A 17,706-nucleotide genomic window follows, 5' to 3' on the forward strand; every position below is an offset into this window, starting at 1 on the left:
AAGAAAATGAAACAAAGAGGAAACAATAGATTTTGCACTTCGAATACACCAGAATCTAGCGAAGAGAATAGGTATTCAAGTAATGGAAGCCTATCCTGTGCAGATTTCGATCGCAGGGCGTGCCTCCGACAGATTGCTCGAGTAAAAACAATACCTTAGGAACTAGAATGCGGATCGCTTGTAAGAGGTTGAGCCACGAAACTATTTAAAATTTATGCAACTTTTTGACGCCTTTTATTTACGTTATTTCCGATGATAATGTTAACGATATAAAAGAAATAACTATACGAGATTTATCAAAAAGAAAAGTAATTAACGAAATTAATAATTCATAATAAAAACCTTTTTTCCATAAACATTCATTAGTTTTTAAAGTTAAAACACGAGTACGAAACCCTATTGATATCTCAGTCTTTCAAGTGTTTAGGAAGTTTTAACAGGTGTTATAGGTGTTTTCAGTGGAAACCCACGTTAAGAATTACAACGCATACAGTAATCACATCATCTGTCAAAAATACTAAAAACTCCTTTTTAAAGAGTTGTTTGCAACAAATGTATAATTTGAAAGAGATTTTTGGAATATGCTGGTTAAATTCTTACAAATACGCAATTTTATTTGTTACTAGAATCATTAATTTTAAATAACCGTCTATTTCGTGGCCCTAAACTACCTGGATACTTACAGAGCAGCGACACGTGCAGTAGCGGTATGCATTACACGCTTTATTGAACGCCTGTGGATTTGCAGCGCTGCGTCTTAATGAACGTTGTATTAGATAAGCTGATGTCTTACTGTTGAATAAAGCGCTTTAAAGCGCCGTTATGAGTATAGAAACTTGAAGATGGATTTAGAATTAAACTTTGCGGTGAGCAAAGTTAGCGCTTTCAATGTAATTTTTCCTTAGTTGTCTATATTGTGTAGTAATTTATGTTTATAAAATAAAAGTCTCTTATGAACAATGTGCTTAGATCAACGTCATTCACCAACTTCTAATAAAAGATGAATTACTTAATTAATTCCCCATATTTTGGTAAGAAAAGACAACATACTGTAGAAAGCAATCACTAAGGCCTTTTTTTTGGTAACGGGGGGAAATCTTCAAAAGATACCCTGTCTTTTGTAAAAGACAGGGTTATGTGAAATTTCTACTCACTAAAAACCCCCTTGTCTCTTGCGAGGCGAAACAGTTGGGCGGCACTCGCAATTCCTGTCCACTCTCGCATGTTGCGTAACCACGATTTCAAGAGACAAGGTCAAATTTGGAGAACTGACCGCCAACCTTCGCTAGTCGGAGAGGCACTTTAAGAAGAAGAAGAAGAAAAAAAAACCCCTCGGTGACCGCCCTCAGGTGCGAATTGAGGGTCCCAGGATCTCCAGTGGAACGCACCGGAGATCACTAAGGCCTAGGAGTAAATTGGATAATAACTTTTTTTCATCAACACCTACCAACCTTTTCTATTTTTATTAGTATAAAGTAACAAACGTGCAAATTGGTACTATAATTCGACAAAATAGCAATACGACTGTTGCGTGGGTAACAGTCGCTTCAGCATTTGCAGATGTGTTGATCTTCAAAAGACAGAAGGGACGCAGAGGATATACTTAATACTCCTTACTTTCCTGAAGATGATCATTGAAGAAAAAGACTGACAGACTAAGACAGCAATTTCTTTGATAATATCCACTACAAACAATATCAGGTTTAAAAGAAGTTATTCCAGTAATGAGTTTCAATTTCATAAATATAATATTCAAAATATAACTTATAATCTTAAGCTAAAGCTGGTTAGTTAAGTAAGTTAGAATACGAAACTTCACCTTGGGTATTAACATATCTTATTATGAATATCGATTTTTACTTACCCTAATTTTAATCCTTAGCTTGTTATTATAAAAGCGAGCAGTTATTGAGGTACAGTGAGTAGTGTGATCAGCCTCGCTCCATCAGGAGGTAGCGAATTAGTCTGGAGTAGTTCATAATATTGTTTTTCTCCACGACTTTTTTGAAAGCCATTACACTAACGTGAGTTTCTTCTTTATTGTTTTTAATCGCTGCAACTTTATGTGGTGTAGTTCCACCTAAAGTAATTTAAAAAAATCTATGGTTATTTTAATCATAAACCTTTTTGACAGCCTCAGAACACATTGCCGTATACGCTAAAGTACCTAATGCAAAGTCAATTATATCTTTATTTTTATTAATATAGATTTCTGATGCTGTGGCGAAGAGATTTTTTTCATATTGCTTCTAAAACTCTTAAAGACAAAGACTGTGTTTTGTTTCCCTTCCTATTATAGTAATACATTTTGTAAATTTTGTTTTTGTTTTTGGTAAATAAATTGTATTATTTTTAATTTAAGTCCATCACAATGACGCTACAAGAATGGAGTGGCCAGATGTCGGCGTATGGCGTGAGCAATCAAACGGTCGTCGACAAAGTGCCGCAGGAAATGTTACATCTGGTCGATCCCCACTGGTAAGGTTTATACGCATATCTAATGCTTAACCGCTTACATTCATAGTTTAATCGCCAGTAAGGTACACCAACAGCCAGTAACAAATAACAGTACATCTCCTGACAAATAAATGCAAATACAACGTTATTGTAAGAATTAAATTTATTAACATCTATCTGTTTATTTTAAGGTTCCAATTTCCACCAATGAATCCCCTTTGGCACGGTCTATTGGGTTTTACAATTGGCGTACTCGGCTTCATTTCAATGGTCGGCAACGGTATGGTCATCTACATTTTCTCATCAACAAAGGTAATATTAAAATAACATAAATTGTTTTTAATAACGTAATTGAAGCTAGGAAACAACGTTAATTGCTATTGTAAAATAAAACACAAAAATTATCTAGAGAATTTCCTCAGTTGTTTTATTGTTTGAGTATTAAAACATTGGATGCAGCTATCTAATTTATTTAGCGAATCGAGAAAAACTTTTTAATTTTAAATCAAGGGGAAATTGGTAGTTGCAGTAATTAAACGTTACTTAGTTAACTACAGTGATATTAGTTATTTATTCAATTGCAAACAAAAGACGACGACGGATTATTGCGCACGGCTTAAGTCGTTGGATGCGGAAGGCGGAGTACTCCATTCTGTGGAAGACATTGGGGAAGGCCTATGTCCTATAGTGGGCAGACGAAAGGCTGATGATGATGATGAAACAAAATGTAATATTAAATTAATTATTGCAGAATCTGAGGACACCATCAAATTTACTTGTAGTAAATCTAGCCTTTTCTGATTTCCTAATGATGTTTACAATGTCACCTGCTATGGTTATCAATTGTTATTACGAGACCTGGGTATTTGGTAAGTGACATTAAATTCTTGTAATTTCAAACTTTAATTTTCAGTATTAAACACTTATTTGATTATCATCAAATGCGACTGATGGTAATCTTTGACAGAAATATATTCATTTACCTTAATTAATTTTGTTTCTATACTCCTTATATCATCATACCTGTGTTCTTTCTTTTATTGGCTCAAGGATTCAAGTATTTTGGTTCAATAGAAATATTTTGAAATTTACTAACATATTATTGTACAGGTCCTTTTGCCTGTGAATTATATGGTTGCGCTGGTTCATTGTTCGGCTGCATATCTATCTGGACGATGACTATGATTGCTTTCGATCGCTACAACGTCATCGTCAAGGGAATAGCCGCTGAGCCGATGACAAAGAAGGGAGCTTTATTACGGATTCTATTCGTATGGTTTGCTTCATTGGCTTGGACATTAGCGCCTCTGTTTGGATGGAACAGGTGATGTGTGATAAAAAAAAATGAATCAGCAACATTAATTATAAAATTTGTGAAGCTCCACTCTAATAGATCTTTCTAGAATCCTAGAAAAAAGGTCCAATCTCAGTCAAAATAACCCTTTCTATAGATGTTATGTTCCATTTTTTGACTTTCATTTAGATTATAATTGTTTATTCCTACATTTAATTTTATTTTTCATGATCTTAGTTGCTTAACAGTTTTAATATTTTACAGATATGTCCCAGAAGGTAACATGACTGCGTGTGGTACCGACTATTTAACTAAAGATTGGTTCAGTCGCAGTTACATTGCTGTTTATGGATTCTTCGTTTACTTTGCCCCCTTGTTGCTGATTATCTACTCATATTATTTCATTGTTAAGGTATGTAATTTTAAACGGTCTTTTTAAAAATAAAAAAAAAATAATTAAAATAATGTTTAATCCTTTGTCAACACTACAATTATGAAAAAAAAATAATAAACACAAAATAATGAGAAACATAACTAATGAAATGAAAAAAAAAGAAAAAGGAATATTTAAAATTAGCGTTGCAATGCTAACCCTCGCTCAGCTATAAATACTGGATGCTCCTATTGAAGTACCAACGCTGATCTTCCGCGAGAACCCTTGGCTTTTACAAGTTTTTTTTGCTCTTTTACTAATATTATAATATTACTTTCTAATTGTTTATTCAAGGCCGTTGCCGCTCATGAAAAATCAATGAGGGAACAAGCTAAGAAAATGAATGTCGCTTCTTTAAGATCATCGGAGTCCGCAAACACTAGTGCTGAATGTAAATTAGCTAAGGTAATACTACTACTGAGATGGATAATTTAGAAAGCAAAGGAAAAGCAAGATGTGTGTGCTTAGAGGTTTGACTTTCGCACAACTGTTGTGCGATTGTCAATTGTTTCGTAGTTACATCAACTATTTAGTTGCATAACTAAAAATCGAATTGTATGCGCACCTCCATGAAGGTCATAGGAATCAAAGCGAGACTAAACAATAGTCGAGTTGAGCTGTGAGTTAGATAATTATTTTATTATTTCACAGGTTGCACTAATGACCATTTCTCTTTGGTTCCTGGCGTGGACTCCGTATTTGATCATTAATTTCACCGGCATCTTCGAGAGCGCGCCGATCAGCCCGCTCGCCACCATCTGGGGCTCTCTCTTCGCTAAAGCTAATGCTGTCTACAATCCTATTGTATACGGTATTAGGTGAGTAATAGATCATTACAACAATTATATAAAACAATGTGTGATGCAAAATTTGCCAACGAGAAATATAAAAGTTAAGATTACATATCTAATGGTGTAGACACACTAGTACAGGGATGGAAAACCAATAGAACGGTACAATATTTTGGGCAGTTCTAATCACAAATTCATTATACAGTACAAAAAAGTGTTATGTAGGTATATTATGATGTATGTAACGATATTTAAAGGTTCGCCACCTCTGCACTAGCAAGTCTTTGGTCAGATTTTGATTTAAACCCTGTGACAGATTAAAGTCAATAGCAACATAACTAACGACGTTTCTGACCATTTATCTATAACAAGGGAGATGGTTAGATCACAAAGAAAAGGAAATGTGTTATTGACGCTTGATCTCATTTAATTTAAACTTATTCCAGTCATCCACGATATCGAGCTGCTCTGTACAAGAAGTTCCCATCCCTTTCCTGTCAAGCGACGTCAGACGAAGTTGACTCGGTTGCGTCAAACGTCACAGCTGTGTCAAACGAGAAACCAGCGGCGTGAATATTCAAGGAAACTAATTAATGATTCATCTACTCTAAGAACGGAAAACTAACGACTGGCTTTGTTTTATGGTTTGATTACAGAATGTATTATAATAAAAGCAAACGGTTTTTACCGACATGAAGATTATCTTTTGTTTTATTGTGATGTCATTACACTCTTCTCATATTTATACAGTCAAGGACGTATATTTCATACCCAATTAAATTAAATTATTTAATGCTAAATAAATATTTGTTAAAATTCACACATTTTCTTAACAGATTTTATTATGATAGTCAATTTAGATATTCAATCGTAAGTGGGCACCAAATAAAATTCTTTGACTGTAATGATAAAAAATTCAAAGTTGTTTTAGCATAGCGTATTTGAGCGAATCTTTTTAAATATTCCCCACGGTCAGTGGCTCACCTTTAGTGGTTGACTTAAATCTTTTGTTAGTCCCCGGTTGCAGCGAAAGCTTTCTGTTGGAACACATTAAAGTCTCAAAGCTTTACTAAGTATCAAGCTTTTTTGTTGTTATCAACACACTTTCATTTTATACTTGGAGTTAACAATAAAGTGTTAGTAAGATTTCATTTAAGTTATTTTTCTTTTTATTAGTATATCGGAGTTACGAGCGGTTTGCAGAATTTATTCCGAAGGCAGATTATATACACTGTAACGATCTTCCATTGTAGGCGTACGTATCGGAAATAAAGAAAAAACAATCGCGTAACATTAGCAACACCATCCTTAGTTGATCACCAACTTAAATGAAAACTGCACAACACAATCTAATCGGATTTCAAACATTTACAGAGATTAACTAATTGATTTTGTAATAAAAAAATCAATCCACCATTCAATGACAACTGTCATCAGTCATTCGATCGTCCTGACATCATCTTGCCCGATGCACATTCAGCCAGTACTCAAAATTGTTACTGGCCAGTAACTTTAATCGTTTAAAAAGTATCAATCCTTTCGCCTTGTCAAGTACATTATTTTTTTATCAATAGCGCTTCATCTTTCATGCTTAAATTATTACTAATTATTACTTTGTTCATATTACATTTAACCACAACCTAAATATCTTAAGAGGTTATAAGGGACAGGCTTACGGCGTCAATATCAAGTTAATTGCCCATAACATTAAACAAGGCCATAAAAGGGTCGTTGGGAATCTTTATATTCCTTTTAATTAATATTATACTAACATTCAATGTATGCACATTGTGCGAGCGCGCACATCTGGAACTAAATCATCGCACAACTGTTTAGTCTCTCTTTGATTCCTATTACCTTATATGGAGGTGTGCACACTACTAGATTTTTAGTTGTGCAAATAAACACTTGAATTAGCTGCGAAACAATCGACAATCGAACAACATATATGCAAAAGTTTATTCAAAGGTGTGCGCCCACTCTTAGAGCCTGTCCCCACTGGCTGGTAGAGGTTCAGAGTGTCAGATAAGGGAACAAAATCCGATATATTCATCAAACATTTTACACGTTGCATTGTTGATAATTTACAATTTAGTTGGACATGGACCTAGTGTTATTTAGTGTTGGTAGGTTGATCGTGTGAAAGAGGATATGCGTAAGAAGGGAGTTAATTCACATGAAGACATGTGAAAAAGTATTCTGAATAATGTAAAAAAGGCAGGATGATAGTAGTTAACAAAAATAATAATATGGTATTCAGTTTTATCAATACTATCTATCATCATCATCACCAGCTCACTATACGTCCCCACCGAGGGGCTCGGAGCCTACCCTAAAGTTAGGGTGACTAGGCCATAGTCAACCACGCTGGCCAAGTGCGGGTTGGTTACTAATAATACTATCTATACTATTATAATAAAGCGTAAACACACACTTCTTTGTTGCCTAAGATCTCAGCAATTACAGCATATTTTTGAATAATTATTTCTTTAATAAAAAGTCCTACACTTGCGTCACGTTTTAGGCTATATATTTTAACGCCATTAAACTTAGGGGTCAATATTTTAGATAAAAACCCTAATGTTTGAAAGAGACCATAAGTTGCTGCCAACATCAAGCAAGGTTGTCATCATGTCATGTCATTCTGACATTTGTAATTGATAATTTGACAGATGTAAACAATAAAATAAAACTTTCGTAATTTCTTGCGGATGAAGACGCACGGGAACAGTTTGTACTAAATAAATTTGTTTAAATTATCTAAATGTTTAGTTACTGAAGCTAATACAATAAAATTTAAGGTCGGAAGTGACCCTCGGACCTAAATGAACAACCTTTCATTGTTTGCTAAAAGCTTTCAGTTATGAATAGTGTGAATGAACTTTACATTAACAATGAAGTCTTACATTCTCATAGTTTACGTTTGGATAATCTATATATGTATGTAAGTATGTTATACTAATATTATAAAGAGAAAATAGTTTTATTTTTGTATGTACTCAAAAATCACCGATATTAAATATTCTTTAACCAATAAATAACTACGTTATCACTGAGAAACATAAGCTATATTAAATTCAATTTTTAATTGCGCGCGGGCGAAGACGCAAGCAACAGAAAGTCTAGTATGTTATAATATAGCTTTATTTGAGAATTCTACCATGTTTTTTTTTATAACATAAGGTAGCAAACGAGCAAGCGGCCACTTGAATCCGCCAAAAATGGCGAAGCAACCGCTGCCCATAGACATCCGCAATTGCAGATGCGTTGCCTACTCTTATCCGACAGAGGAGGAGATGCACATAAAGAGGATATTTCCCCTTCCTATGCATCTCGTTCTACGTCAAATCCACTTCCCCTTCCCATCCTCTCTTTATAAGAAAAGGGGGGTAAAGAGAAAGGGACTTAAATATAGTCCATTTCAATGGTGAAAGAATTTTAAAATCGACCCAGTAGTTTTTGTGTTATTTCAATACATACAAAAAACCAAACGTACTAATCTTTCCTCACCAGTATAATTTTAAATATAAAAATATACATGAGATATTAAGCCAATTAACCGCACCAAAACTGACGGTGTGTGGCCTCAGTTGTACACCTAGAAACAAAACAAAAGACGTCCACAAAACCTTTGACCGAGATTGATCAATTGTTTAACTCTATCCAAACTTTCTATTGTCAGCTTACTTTGGAAACAATATTGTTAATATTTGAATGGCTTAAATAATAAAGCGAATTCAATCTATCGGATTATAAACTAAACTTGATAGGTAAATTGAAAGGGTTCACGGCATTTTGAACCTTTTAGAAGTACTGATGTTTGCTCAATCTGAGGTTATAATAATTATGAATGCTCGGGTAGTTTATATTTGATATAAAATGGATTAACGAATCAATTTAAATAATGTAGAACTATGGATCAATCAAGTTTAAGATACAGAGTCGGAGACTCAGTGGTTTAAGCACTTGACTCGTAACCCACGGGGTCTTGGGTTCGAATCGCGCCATGTACCAATGAAAAGTTATGTCGAAAAATCGAATTTTCATATGTACATAATTTACCCGACGTTCTTACGGTGAAGGAAAACATCATAATGCAGCTTACACATATCGGGGAAGAAATTCAAAGATATGTGTGAAGTCAACCAACCCGCAGTGGGCCAGCGTGGTTAACTATGGCCTGACTAGGCCATAGGGTGACTACCCTAATTAAGAGCAGGCTACGAGACCCTCGGTGGAGACCTATAGTCAGCTGGTGATGATGAAAGATAAATCGCTGGTTAGCATTACCAGCACCCAGGGTGATCACCTCGCCCTACAATGGTACTACTTAAGACACCTTAAAAGTAGATAATTTTGTGTCATGGAATGTCTAAACCACATTTTGTATGCGACTAGTTTTACCCGCGACTTTCACAAGGACTTTCACATCTCTACTAAATTTTATTGACATCCGTCAAGCCTTTCTGGAGACATTGGCTACTGATATACTCGGTCTAACTTGTACTAATAATATTAAAGTAAGAAGTATTAGTTTTTTTAACTAATTTAATATATTCCTTATTCTTAAAGGTTATTTAGTCTGTGCTATAAATCAATACCGTTGGTCATAATTTGAAATAACGATATAAGCTTTGTAATGGTGATCGAAAACATTATTTAAAATATTTATCATGGTTTTAAAATGTCGTAATTGTGCTTGTTATGTTAATAATCGGATAGTAGTCGGATGTCAAAAATAAAGGTGTTGCATTAGCTCGACGACACGACGGCCATATTGGTAAGGTTGTTCTGTGCAAATTGGAAGAAAACATAAGAGGTAATGAAGACTATATTTTATTAAAGTATAACATGGCTGTGACGCCCATAGAAGTATGGTAAGAATAGGCTCGGAGTCTCCCCTCAATTAGGGTGACAAGGCTTGTACACACATATCTTTGAATTTCTTCGCCGATATGTGCATGTTACACGATGTTTTCCTTCACCGTAAGAACGTCGGGTAAATTATGTACATATGAAAAATGTTAGTATGTAATTTTATTACTTATCTATTCTACTGTTTTAATAAAACGGTCAGCAAAACAATAAATTGTAAAAATTCACGAAATTATAAAAATTTCACTGTGCTTTGCTTGAAAATCTCAATTATGAAAGCCATGTTAAAGTCAGCCAACTCAGCAAAATGCATTCAATGCAGCATATTCTGTGGAATTATTAGCATTCGAGTTGGAATCTCACAGATGCCAGCATCTCATAGGTATAGGCATAAGACTCGAAAATATTCGGAATATTTTGCTCGAGGTACTTAATTAGTAAAATACAATATAGGTTAATACAAAAAGTTAGTTATTTAAACATTTTAGGAAATTTTAGCATAATTTACGTTTATACTTTTAAAGTTTTTACCCCCGACTTTGTCCGTGAGGAAAATAAAAAACAAAAGTAATTAACCTATGTGTTCTTACAGACTATCTTCTAAGTCTATGCCAAATTTAAGTGAGATATGTTTAGCAGACTACAATCTTTAACAAACATTTATCTAAACTTTTGCATTTATAATATTAGTAAGAAGTAAGATTATTAATATTAGTACACTATCTTTCGCCCGCGTGCCCGTCCCGTCTCGTCCCGTGGTATTAAAAAAAAAACAAAAGTGTAGCCTATGTGTTCTTCCCGACTATCTACATCTATAGATAAAATTACATCGAAATCCGTTCAGCCGTTTAGGCTACAAACTCTAACAAACATCCATCTAAACTTTCACATTTGTAATATTAGTATGATTTAAAATAAAAATTAAGTACGACACGATATTACACATCACAACACGCAGTAAAAGAGTGAAGTGGAAGAGTCTAATTAGGAAATTCGACTTAACCATGATGTGGAATAAGGGTTAGGAAGTAGAGAAGAGTAAAAGATTAATGCTCTTTAAATTATTTTTTATTTTATTTATTTATTTATTAAGATAAACCAACAGAACAAAATTATGACGCATACATTTTTATACAATACAATAAGTAACATGCAGATATTTTTTCCTAATCATAGGTTTACACGACATACGAGTACATAGAAAAATAATAACAACAATAGATAAATTATGTTTTTATCTATTTTTATTGAACCCATATAAAATTTAAATTAATTTTAAGCGATAGCCTCTTGTAGATCTTTTTTTTAAATGTTGTACTAATTTTTTAAATTCAAAACAGTACTAGCAACTCTAAAAATTTTACAAATTTTCTGTCATTGTGTTCACGTTTATGTCATTTCTCTTCCTCTCTATACATTCTTAAGTAAAACGATTCACGTAAAATACATTTGTTACTTTGTGTAGAAATATATAGACGAGTCTTATAATATTTCGAATACACACAATTTGTTTAGGGACGTAAGTGTAATATACATTTTAAAAAAGTTTCTTACTGTCATACTCACATTCAAGGGCGGTTTCTGATTTTGAAACTTTATTGTTCGAGAAATTCATAAAATTAGGTTCCGAACTACGTAAGTTGAGTTTTACTCCTTTGAAACTCGGTTAACCTAACACTAATGAATCACTAGGTAATGATAAAATAAATAGAAACTTCAGAAACCCAGCATTAGTGTGACTTAGCATAGATTTAGTATTAGAAATTTATACTACGGAACTTTGTAACCAATTGATAGTAGCGGCTAAAGTTCGTCTATTGTATTTTGTTTTATAGATAACCAGCTTTCGCTCGCGACTCCGACCGCGTGGAATTAAGAAATAACAAAAGTGAGTAGCCTATGTGTTCTTCCAGACTATCATCTACATCTGTACCAAGTTTCATCAAAATCTATTCAGCCGTTTAGGCTACAAACTCTAACAAACATCCATCCATCTAAACTTTCGCATTTATAATATTAGTAAGATTTGATTGACCCTTTATGTACCTTATTTGTATGTTATTTTGTCTGTAATATGTGTTGACGAAAATTTGGATAATTTCTGACAAAACATGCTCACAAATTTGCCCACTCAAGCAAATAAATCGTCATCAATCAAACGCACAATGAAACAAAAAGAGACCTTTGCCTCCTGACCCAGTTTTTGTGCAACCTTTACTGAATTCCGTTTAATTATAACTAAACACAATACTTTAATGTTAACTAACATAGTTTCGATTTGTTATACTCACATTAGGGTGTTGTTTTGCGTTTGTTTGCAGTTTTGATTAATTTAGTTCCAGTTTAAAAAAATAAATTATTATTCGATTAGAGCGTGCCTTAGATTACAACTAAGATTACTTACGTACAATTGTTGTGCGATTGTCGATTGTTTCGCAGCCAATTCAACTGTTTAGTTGCACAACTAAAAATCGAGCGAACACATCCATATAAGCTAATAGAAATCAAAGCGAGTCTGTTTATTCGAAACTGAACTATCGCACAACTGTTTAGTTGTCCGATAGTTTTAGTCAAAGGTGTCGGCGCGCTCTTACTACGCTACGAGTATTTCTTGTAAAGTTTTGGTCATGCGTTTTAATGTAACTTATGTGTCTTTCTACTCATTCGAAACTAGTTTAAATTACTGAAGGGGTATGGGTACGACAGAAAAGATATAAAGCGTTTATTTTTTGCCACCAAAAGTGGGACGAATCGTCAATGCAATATATTTAGAAGCGTAGAAAATACAATTTCAAAATTATCTACAAACAGCATGTTAGTTATTATATATCATATATTTCCCACACATTTCTAGGAAATAGTTTGTGTTTTAAAGAAAAAGTGAACATAATTTGCTTATTAAATTGCATTACCTTGTCAGCGTGTACTCTAGAACGTAGAATTCAATTTATAAAATGTTATTTGAGAAATGTAAAATGTTTAGTTTCGTAGATTTGTATTCCTTGCGTGTTAATCTAGAGGTCTTAGGTTCGAATCCCGCCATGTACCAATGTGATTTTCGATTTTTCGAATTTTCATATGTACATAATTTACTCGACGTTCTTACGGTGAAGGAAAACATTGTGATGCAACCTGCACATATCGGCGAAGAAATTCAAAGATATGTGTGAAGTCAACCAACCCGCACTTGGCTAGCGTGGTTGACTATGGCCTTGACACCTCTTATCCGGGCTCCGAGCCCCAAGGGACTTATATTGAGCTGGTGATGATGATGATGATGATAAACTATTTGTGTGATAGTTTAGTCAAAGGTGTGCGCGCTCTATAAATGTGATTGTAAAGATAAAGCGATACTAAAAGGCTTGCTATTAAACTACAAATGGATACGAAGCAAGTCGAGTTACATAACAGAATTTTCATCGTAACTATTTTTTAATTGAAATTGTACGTTCACTTTTATGTCCAACTGAATTCCGGTAAATGGATAGGGTTCGATGGAAAACGTTTGCTATCGTATATCTAATGTGACTTTAAATGTCAACTTTTAAATTACTTTTTTATTGTATTTAACTTTAAAAGCATCATATTGTAGAACTTTAAGGCTAGCACACACTAGTTTTGTATAGTTATCTGTACTAATATAATAAAGCGTAAACACACACTTCTTTGTTGCCTAAGATGTCAGCAATTACAGTATATTTTCGAATAACTCTTTTTTAATAAAAAGCCCTAAACTTACGTCACGCTTTAGGCTACATATTTTCACGTCGTTAAACTTAGGGGGTCTATGTTGGATAAAAACCTTATTGTGGGAAAGAGACCATAAGTTGCTGCCAACATTAAGGAAACAAGATTGTCAAGATTTGTCATGACATGTCATTTTGACATTTGCTATTGATAATTTGATAAATGTAAACAATAAATCAAAAATCAATAATTTTAGGCGGTTAAAGCCGCACGCGAACAGCTAGTTTATTATAATTTTAGTAAGATTATGCTTATTCCGATATTTTATTCCTTGTTCAATGCATCACAAAAATTGTTATTGTGTAAAAAATCAAGACAATAGATTTGTTCTTGTTTAGAAAAAAGCATTCCGTCCGATTTATGTGAGTATCGTACGCACAATAAAACTGATACAATTTGTATTTGTTATTTGTTCTCGTTACTTCGAAAGCCTCACGAGCCTCCGAGTCCGGTCACGTCGGAATATTCAATGACCGACAATAGTTACAGTAGGATATTGTACCCGTGTGACAGCTGAAACTGAAATGAATTCCGTATGTCTATTGTTTCATATCCTAGGATACGATTGTATATTTTTTTATTAAACCGTATATGATTGAATGGTTCTGTTCGATCTAGAAAAATTTATTATCTGTGCTTGTTTAAAAGTATAGATAGATATTTGTTAAAGTCTGTAACCTAAAGGGCTGACCTGATCTTGATGAAAGGCATAGATGTAGAGCGTAATCTGGAAGAACACATAGGTATAAGGTATAAGATGGAGTCACGGGCAAAAACTAGTTTGATATAAAACAAAAGTACGTTTTATAGATTTATTTGTACGATACGTATATCAAGAATGTTATAAGTAAATATAAAAAAAATATGCTATGACTTCTCCAACACAGAAATCGTAAATATAAGCAATAACTTAATAAAGCTTGTATCGTAGACCGTGACGCCAAGAGATATTAAGATATAAAATTACCTCATAATTCAGCAGAAATAATAGCAACACAAGATATTGTTACGTTATTTTTTCAACGAATTTATATCAGACTCATAAATGAAATAAAGAAATTTCGTTACTATATTCTGAATCGGAAAAAAAGATATTTGCATTAAATATTTTTGTTTATCTGTATTTTGGAAACACCTGTCTCGTATGATACGATAAATAAACGCTCTACAAAGCTAGATAAAAACAAGTATAGCTAATTCCACACGAGTACAGTGTGACAGAGCAGTCTACAGTACCGTATATCCTTTAAAGGATCCTTAGATAACGCACTGTTCTACCCTCGTGTGAAATAACATAAGGATGGATAGAGGACAAACAATGATTGATTTGACAATTTGTTTTGACAGACATTCAACTACATGGGTCGTTGAGTTACCTTATTGTTGAATATAACACTATCTTTATCCGATTGTTATTTTTACACTTCGTCACGTCTAAATATATCATATCTAAAACGAACTATATGCCCTTATAGAGCGCGCACACCTTTGACTGAACTCTCGCACAACTGTTTAGTCGCGCTATCTTATGAGCTTATATGGAGGTGCGCACTCTACTCGATTTTTAGTTGTGCAAGTAAACAGTTGGATTGGCTGCGAAACAATCGACAATCGCATAGAAGCTGTGCGATAAAGTAGTCAAAATGGCGTCCGCTTTTACCCTACGGTGGATCGGCAGAGTATATTCTTTTTCATACATCTAATTCACTCCCTTAAGGTTGCTACACGCTTAGTTTATGTGATTGTTTTATCAGAAAAGTCGGATCTTTCAGATAAATTTAACTTGTGTAGATAAAACTGAGGACTGAACAGTTTTCGATTTTGTTAGATTTATCTGAACTATCGGATTATTCAGATAAAACTGTCAGACAAATCTGAGCGTATGTAGCTTTAGACATCCTTTTAGCAAAATCTATTTACACTTTTTGAGGTAACTTTACAAGGTTAACCTCAACCCAGTTTGTACATCATGAACGTATAAACCGGCTTATTGTTATAGTCTAGAATTAAATTACAAAATAAAACATTATCCGTACATCTTATAAATAGTTTACTTATAATCCTTTCTACGCGTTGGAGCGGAACAAGACGAAGGTTTACAGACGGCGTGACGGCATAGCTGCGAGCTATCAGCCAAATTGCTGTCAGGAGATTAACGAGTTTTATTTATTTCTCTTCAAGGAAACTTAAATAATAGGAAAAGTTATTTCATTAACAAATTGATTCTTAACAATATAAGCACTACCCGTTGAGTTATCTTAACATTTTACGGAAACAAGTAACTGTACTTCCCGTGCGGCTTCATCCGCATGAAAGTAAAAAAAAAAATTCTTTACATTTGTCAAATTATCAATAGCAAATCTCAAAATGACATGACATGACAAACCTTGACAGTCTAGCTTCCATGATGTTGGCAGCAACTTATGATCTCTTTCCCACATTAAGGTTTTTATCCAAAATATTTACCCCCTAAGTTTAATAGCGTGAAAATATATAGCCTAAAGCGTGACGTAAGTGTACGGCTTTTTACTAAAAAAAGAATTATTCAGTATGCTGTAATTGCTGACATCTTAAGCAACAAAGGAGTATGTATTTACGCTTTATTATAATAGTATAGATGGGTAAAAATATCTCGTGAAATAAAACAGAAGCGACTTATAACTGACACATTGAGTTTAAGTGACAGGACCTGTCAAGTGCGCCTTCACCTGCATCAAATAAAAATCTAACCAATTTTATAACTGCTAAAATTTAGATGGAAGAATCGATGTTAATTAGAGCCGCTGATGAACGAATCCCGATGAAATTAGTCATAGATGTAGTGAACTGTTTGGAAGTACGCGGTCGGAGTCTCGAACAAAAGCTAAAAAAGAACAAACTCAATACTCGCTTTAATTTTGTGAAATGCATTTTTAAGTGAGTATAAAAACTTCATCATCCACTTGTCCTTATCCCTTACGGAGGGTCGGCACAGTATGTGCTGCTCTTCCATACATCTCTATCAGCCGTCATATCTGAATCCACTCCTTTCTTAAGCATATCTTCCTTCACACAATCCATCCATACTTTCTTCGGTCTTCCTCTTCCTTTGTAGCCATCCACATTCAATCTCAACACTTTCTGGTTTATGTCCCCATCATTTCGTCGCATAATATGTCCATTATGAGTATAAAAACTTATCAGCAAGATATGCCAATATGTAATCTTTACAACATCCGCTAAAAGCGGCAATTTTATTAATTACCACTCCGACACTGTGCCTTATCCATTTCTTTATGGGCAAATAATTTTTTGAGCTACAGAACAATCGTGTAGATTGCGTTTGTGTTCGCGACCCTTTATTGCTCCCCTCTATCCACGCTTAATCTTGTACGTGATCAGAAACTATGGCCTAATTTTATTTCTCGTATAAACATGCGTAATCTTACACGTAAGACTTAAGGTCTGTCTCACTATAGGCTGATAGAGGTTCAGAGAGCTTAAAATTGACGATACTGTCATATAAGGGAACAAAATGAAATATTTCCATTACATATTTTACACGCTGAATCGTTATCCGACGGTTAACAATTTTGTGGGACAGGCCCTTATTTAAAAGCAACCGAAGTATAAAGATATTAACTAAAATATTGTCAGTTTACTAACTCCCTATAATTCTGACAGTCAGAATTAAATTATTATCTCTTCGGCCATTCGAAACTCGTCACGTCATCATTGTTTGTATACGTGACTGGAATTGACAATACAATCTTAAGTTATTGGCTTAGAATTAATACTGGACGTCATCTGAATAGTTTGGGGAATATTGCTTAAAGGTCAATTCGGATTTGAGGAATTGAAAAGCTATGATTTTAAAACTGTTTGCATACGTAATTAGCTTTTTATTAATTTACTAGCTGTTCCCGTGCAGCTTCATCCGCTTGAAATTATAAAAACTTTATTGTTTACCTTTGTTAAATTCTCAATAGCAAATTTCAATATTACCTTTACCATAATAACCTTGCTTCCTTAAAGTTGGCAGGTAGATGGTCCCTTTCCTACATGAAGGTTTTTTCCAATTCTGATATCTAGACTAAAGCGTGTCATGCTGACATCCTTCACCACTATTT

General features: G+C 33.9%; 1 protein-coding gene across 1 annotated transcript; it reads left to right on the plus strand.

Annotated features, from left to right (window-relative positions):
• The first annotated feature begins 1,935 nt into the window (after window positions 1-1,935).
• On the plus strand, window positions 1,936-5,677 carry LOC106108878 (opsin-1-like). Its single transcript, XM_013290187.1, has 9 exons — window positions 1,936-2,024; window positions 2,363-2,478; window positions 2,649-2,769; window positions 3,209-3,326; window positions 3,568-3,781; window positions 4,016-4,163; window positions 4,479-4,589; window positions 4,836-5,002; window positions 5,422-5,677. Exons 2-9 carry the CDS (start codon window positions 2,372-2,374, stop codon window positions 5,546-5,548), a joined length of 1,113 nt encoding a protein of 370 aa, XP_013145641.1. The 5' UTR covers window positions 1,936-2,024; window positions 2,363-2,371; the 3' UTR covers window positions 5,549-5,677.
• Window positions 5,678-17,706: the final 12,029 nt, after the last annotated feature.

The sequence above is a fragment of the Papilio polytes genome, unplaced genomic scaffold, assembly GCF_000836215.1.
Source record: "Papilio polytes unplaced genomic scaffold, Ppol_1.0 DF824269.1, whole genome shotgun sequence".
Classification (NCBI taxonomy): domain Eukaryota; kingdom Metazoa; phylum Arthropoda; class Insecta; order Lepidoptera; family Papilionidae; genus Papilio; species Papilio polytes.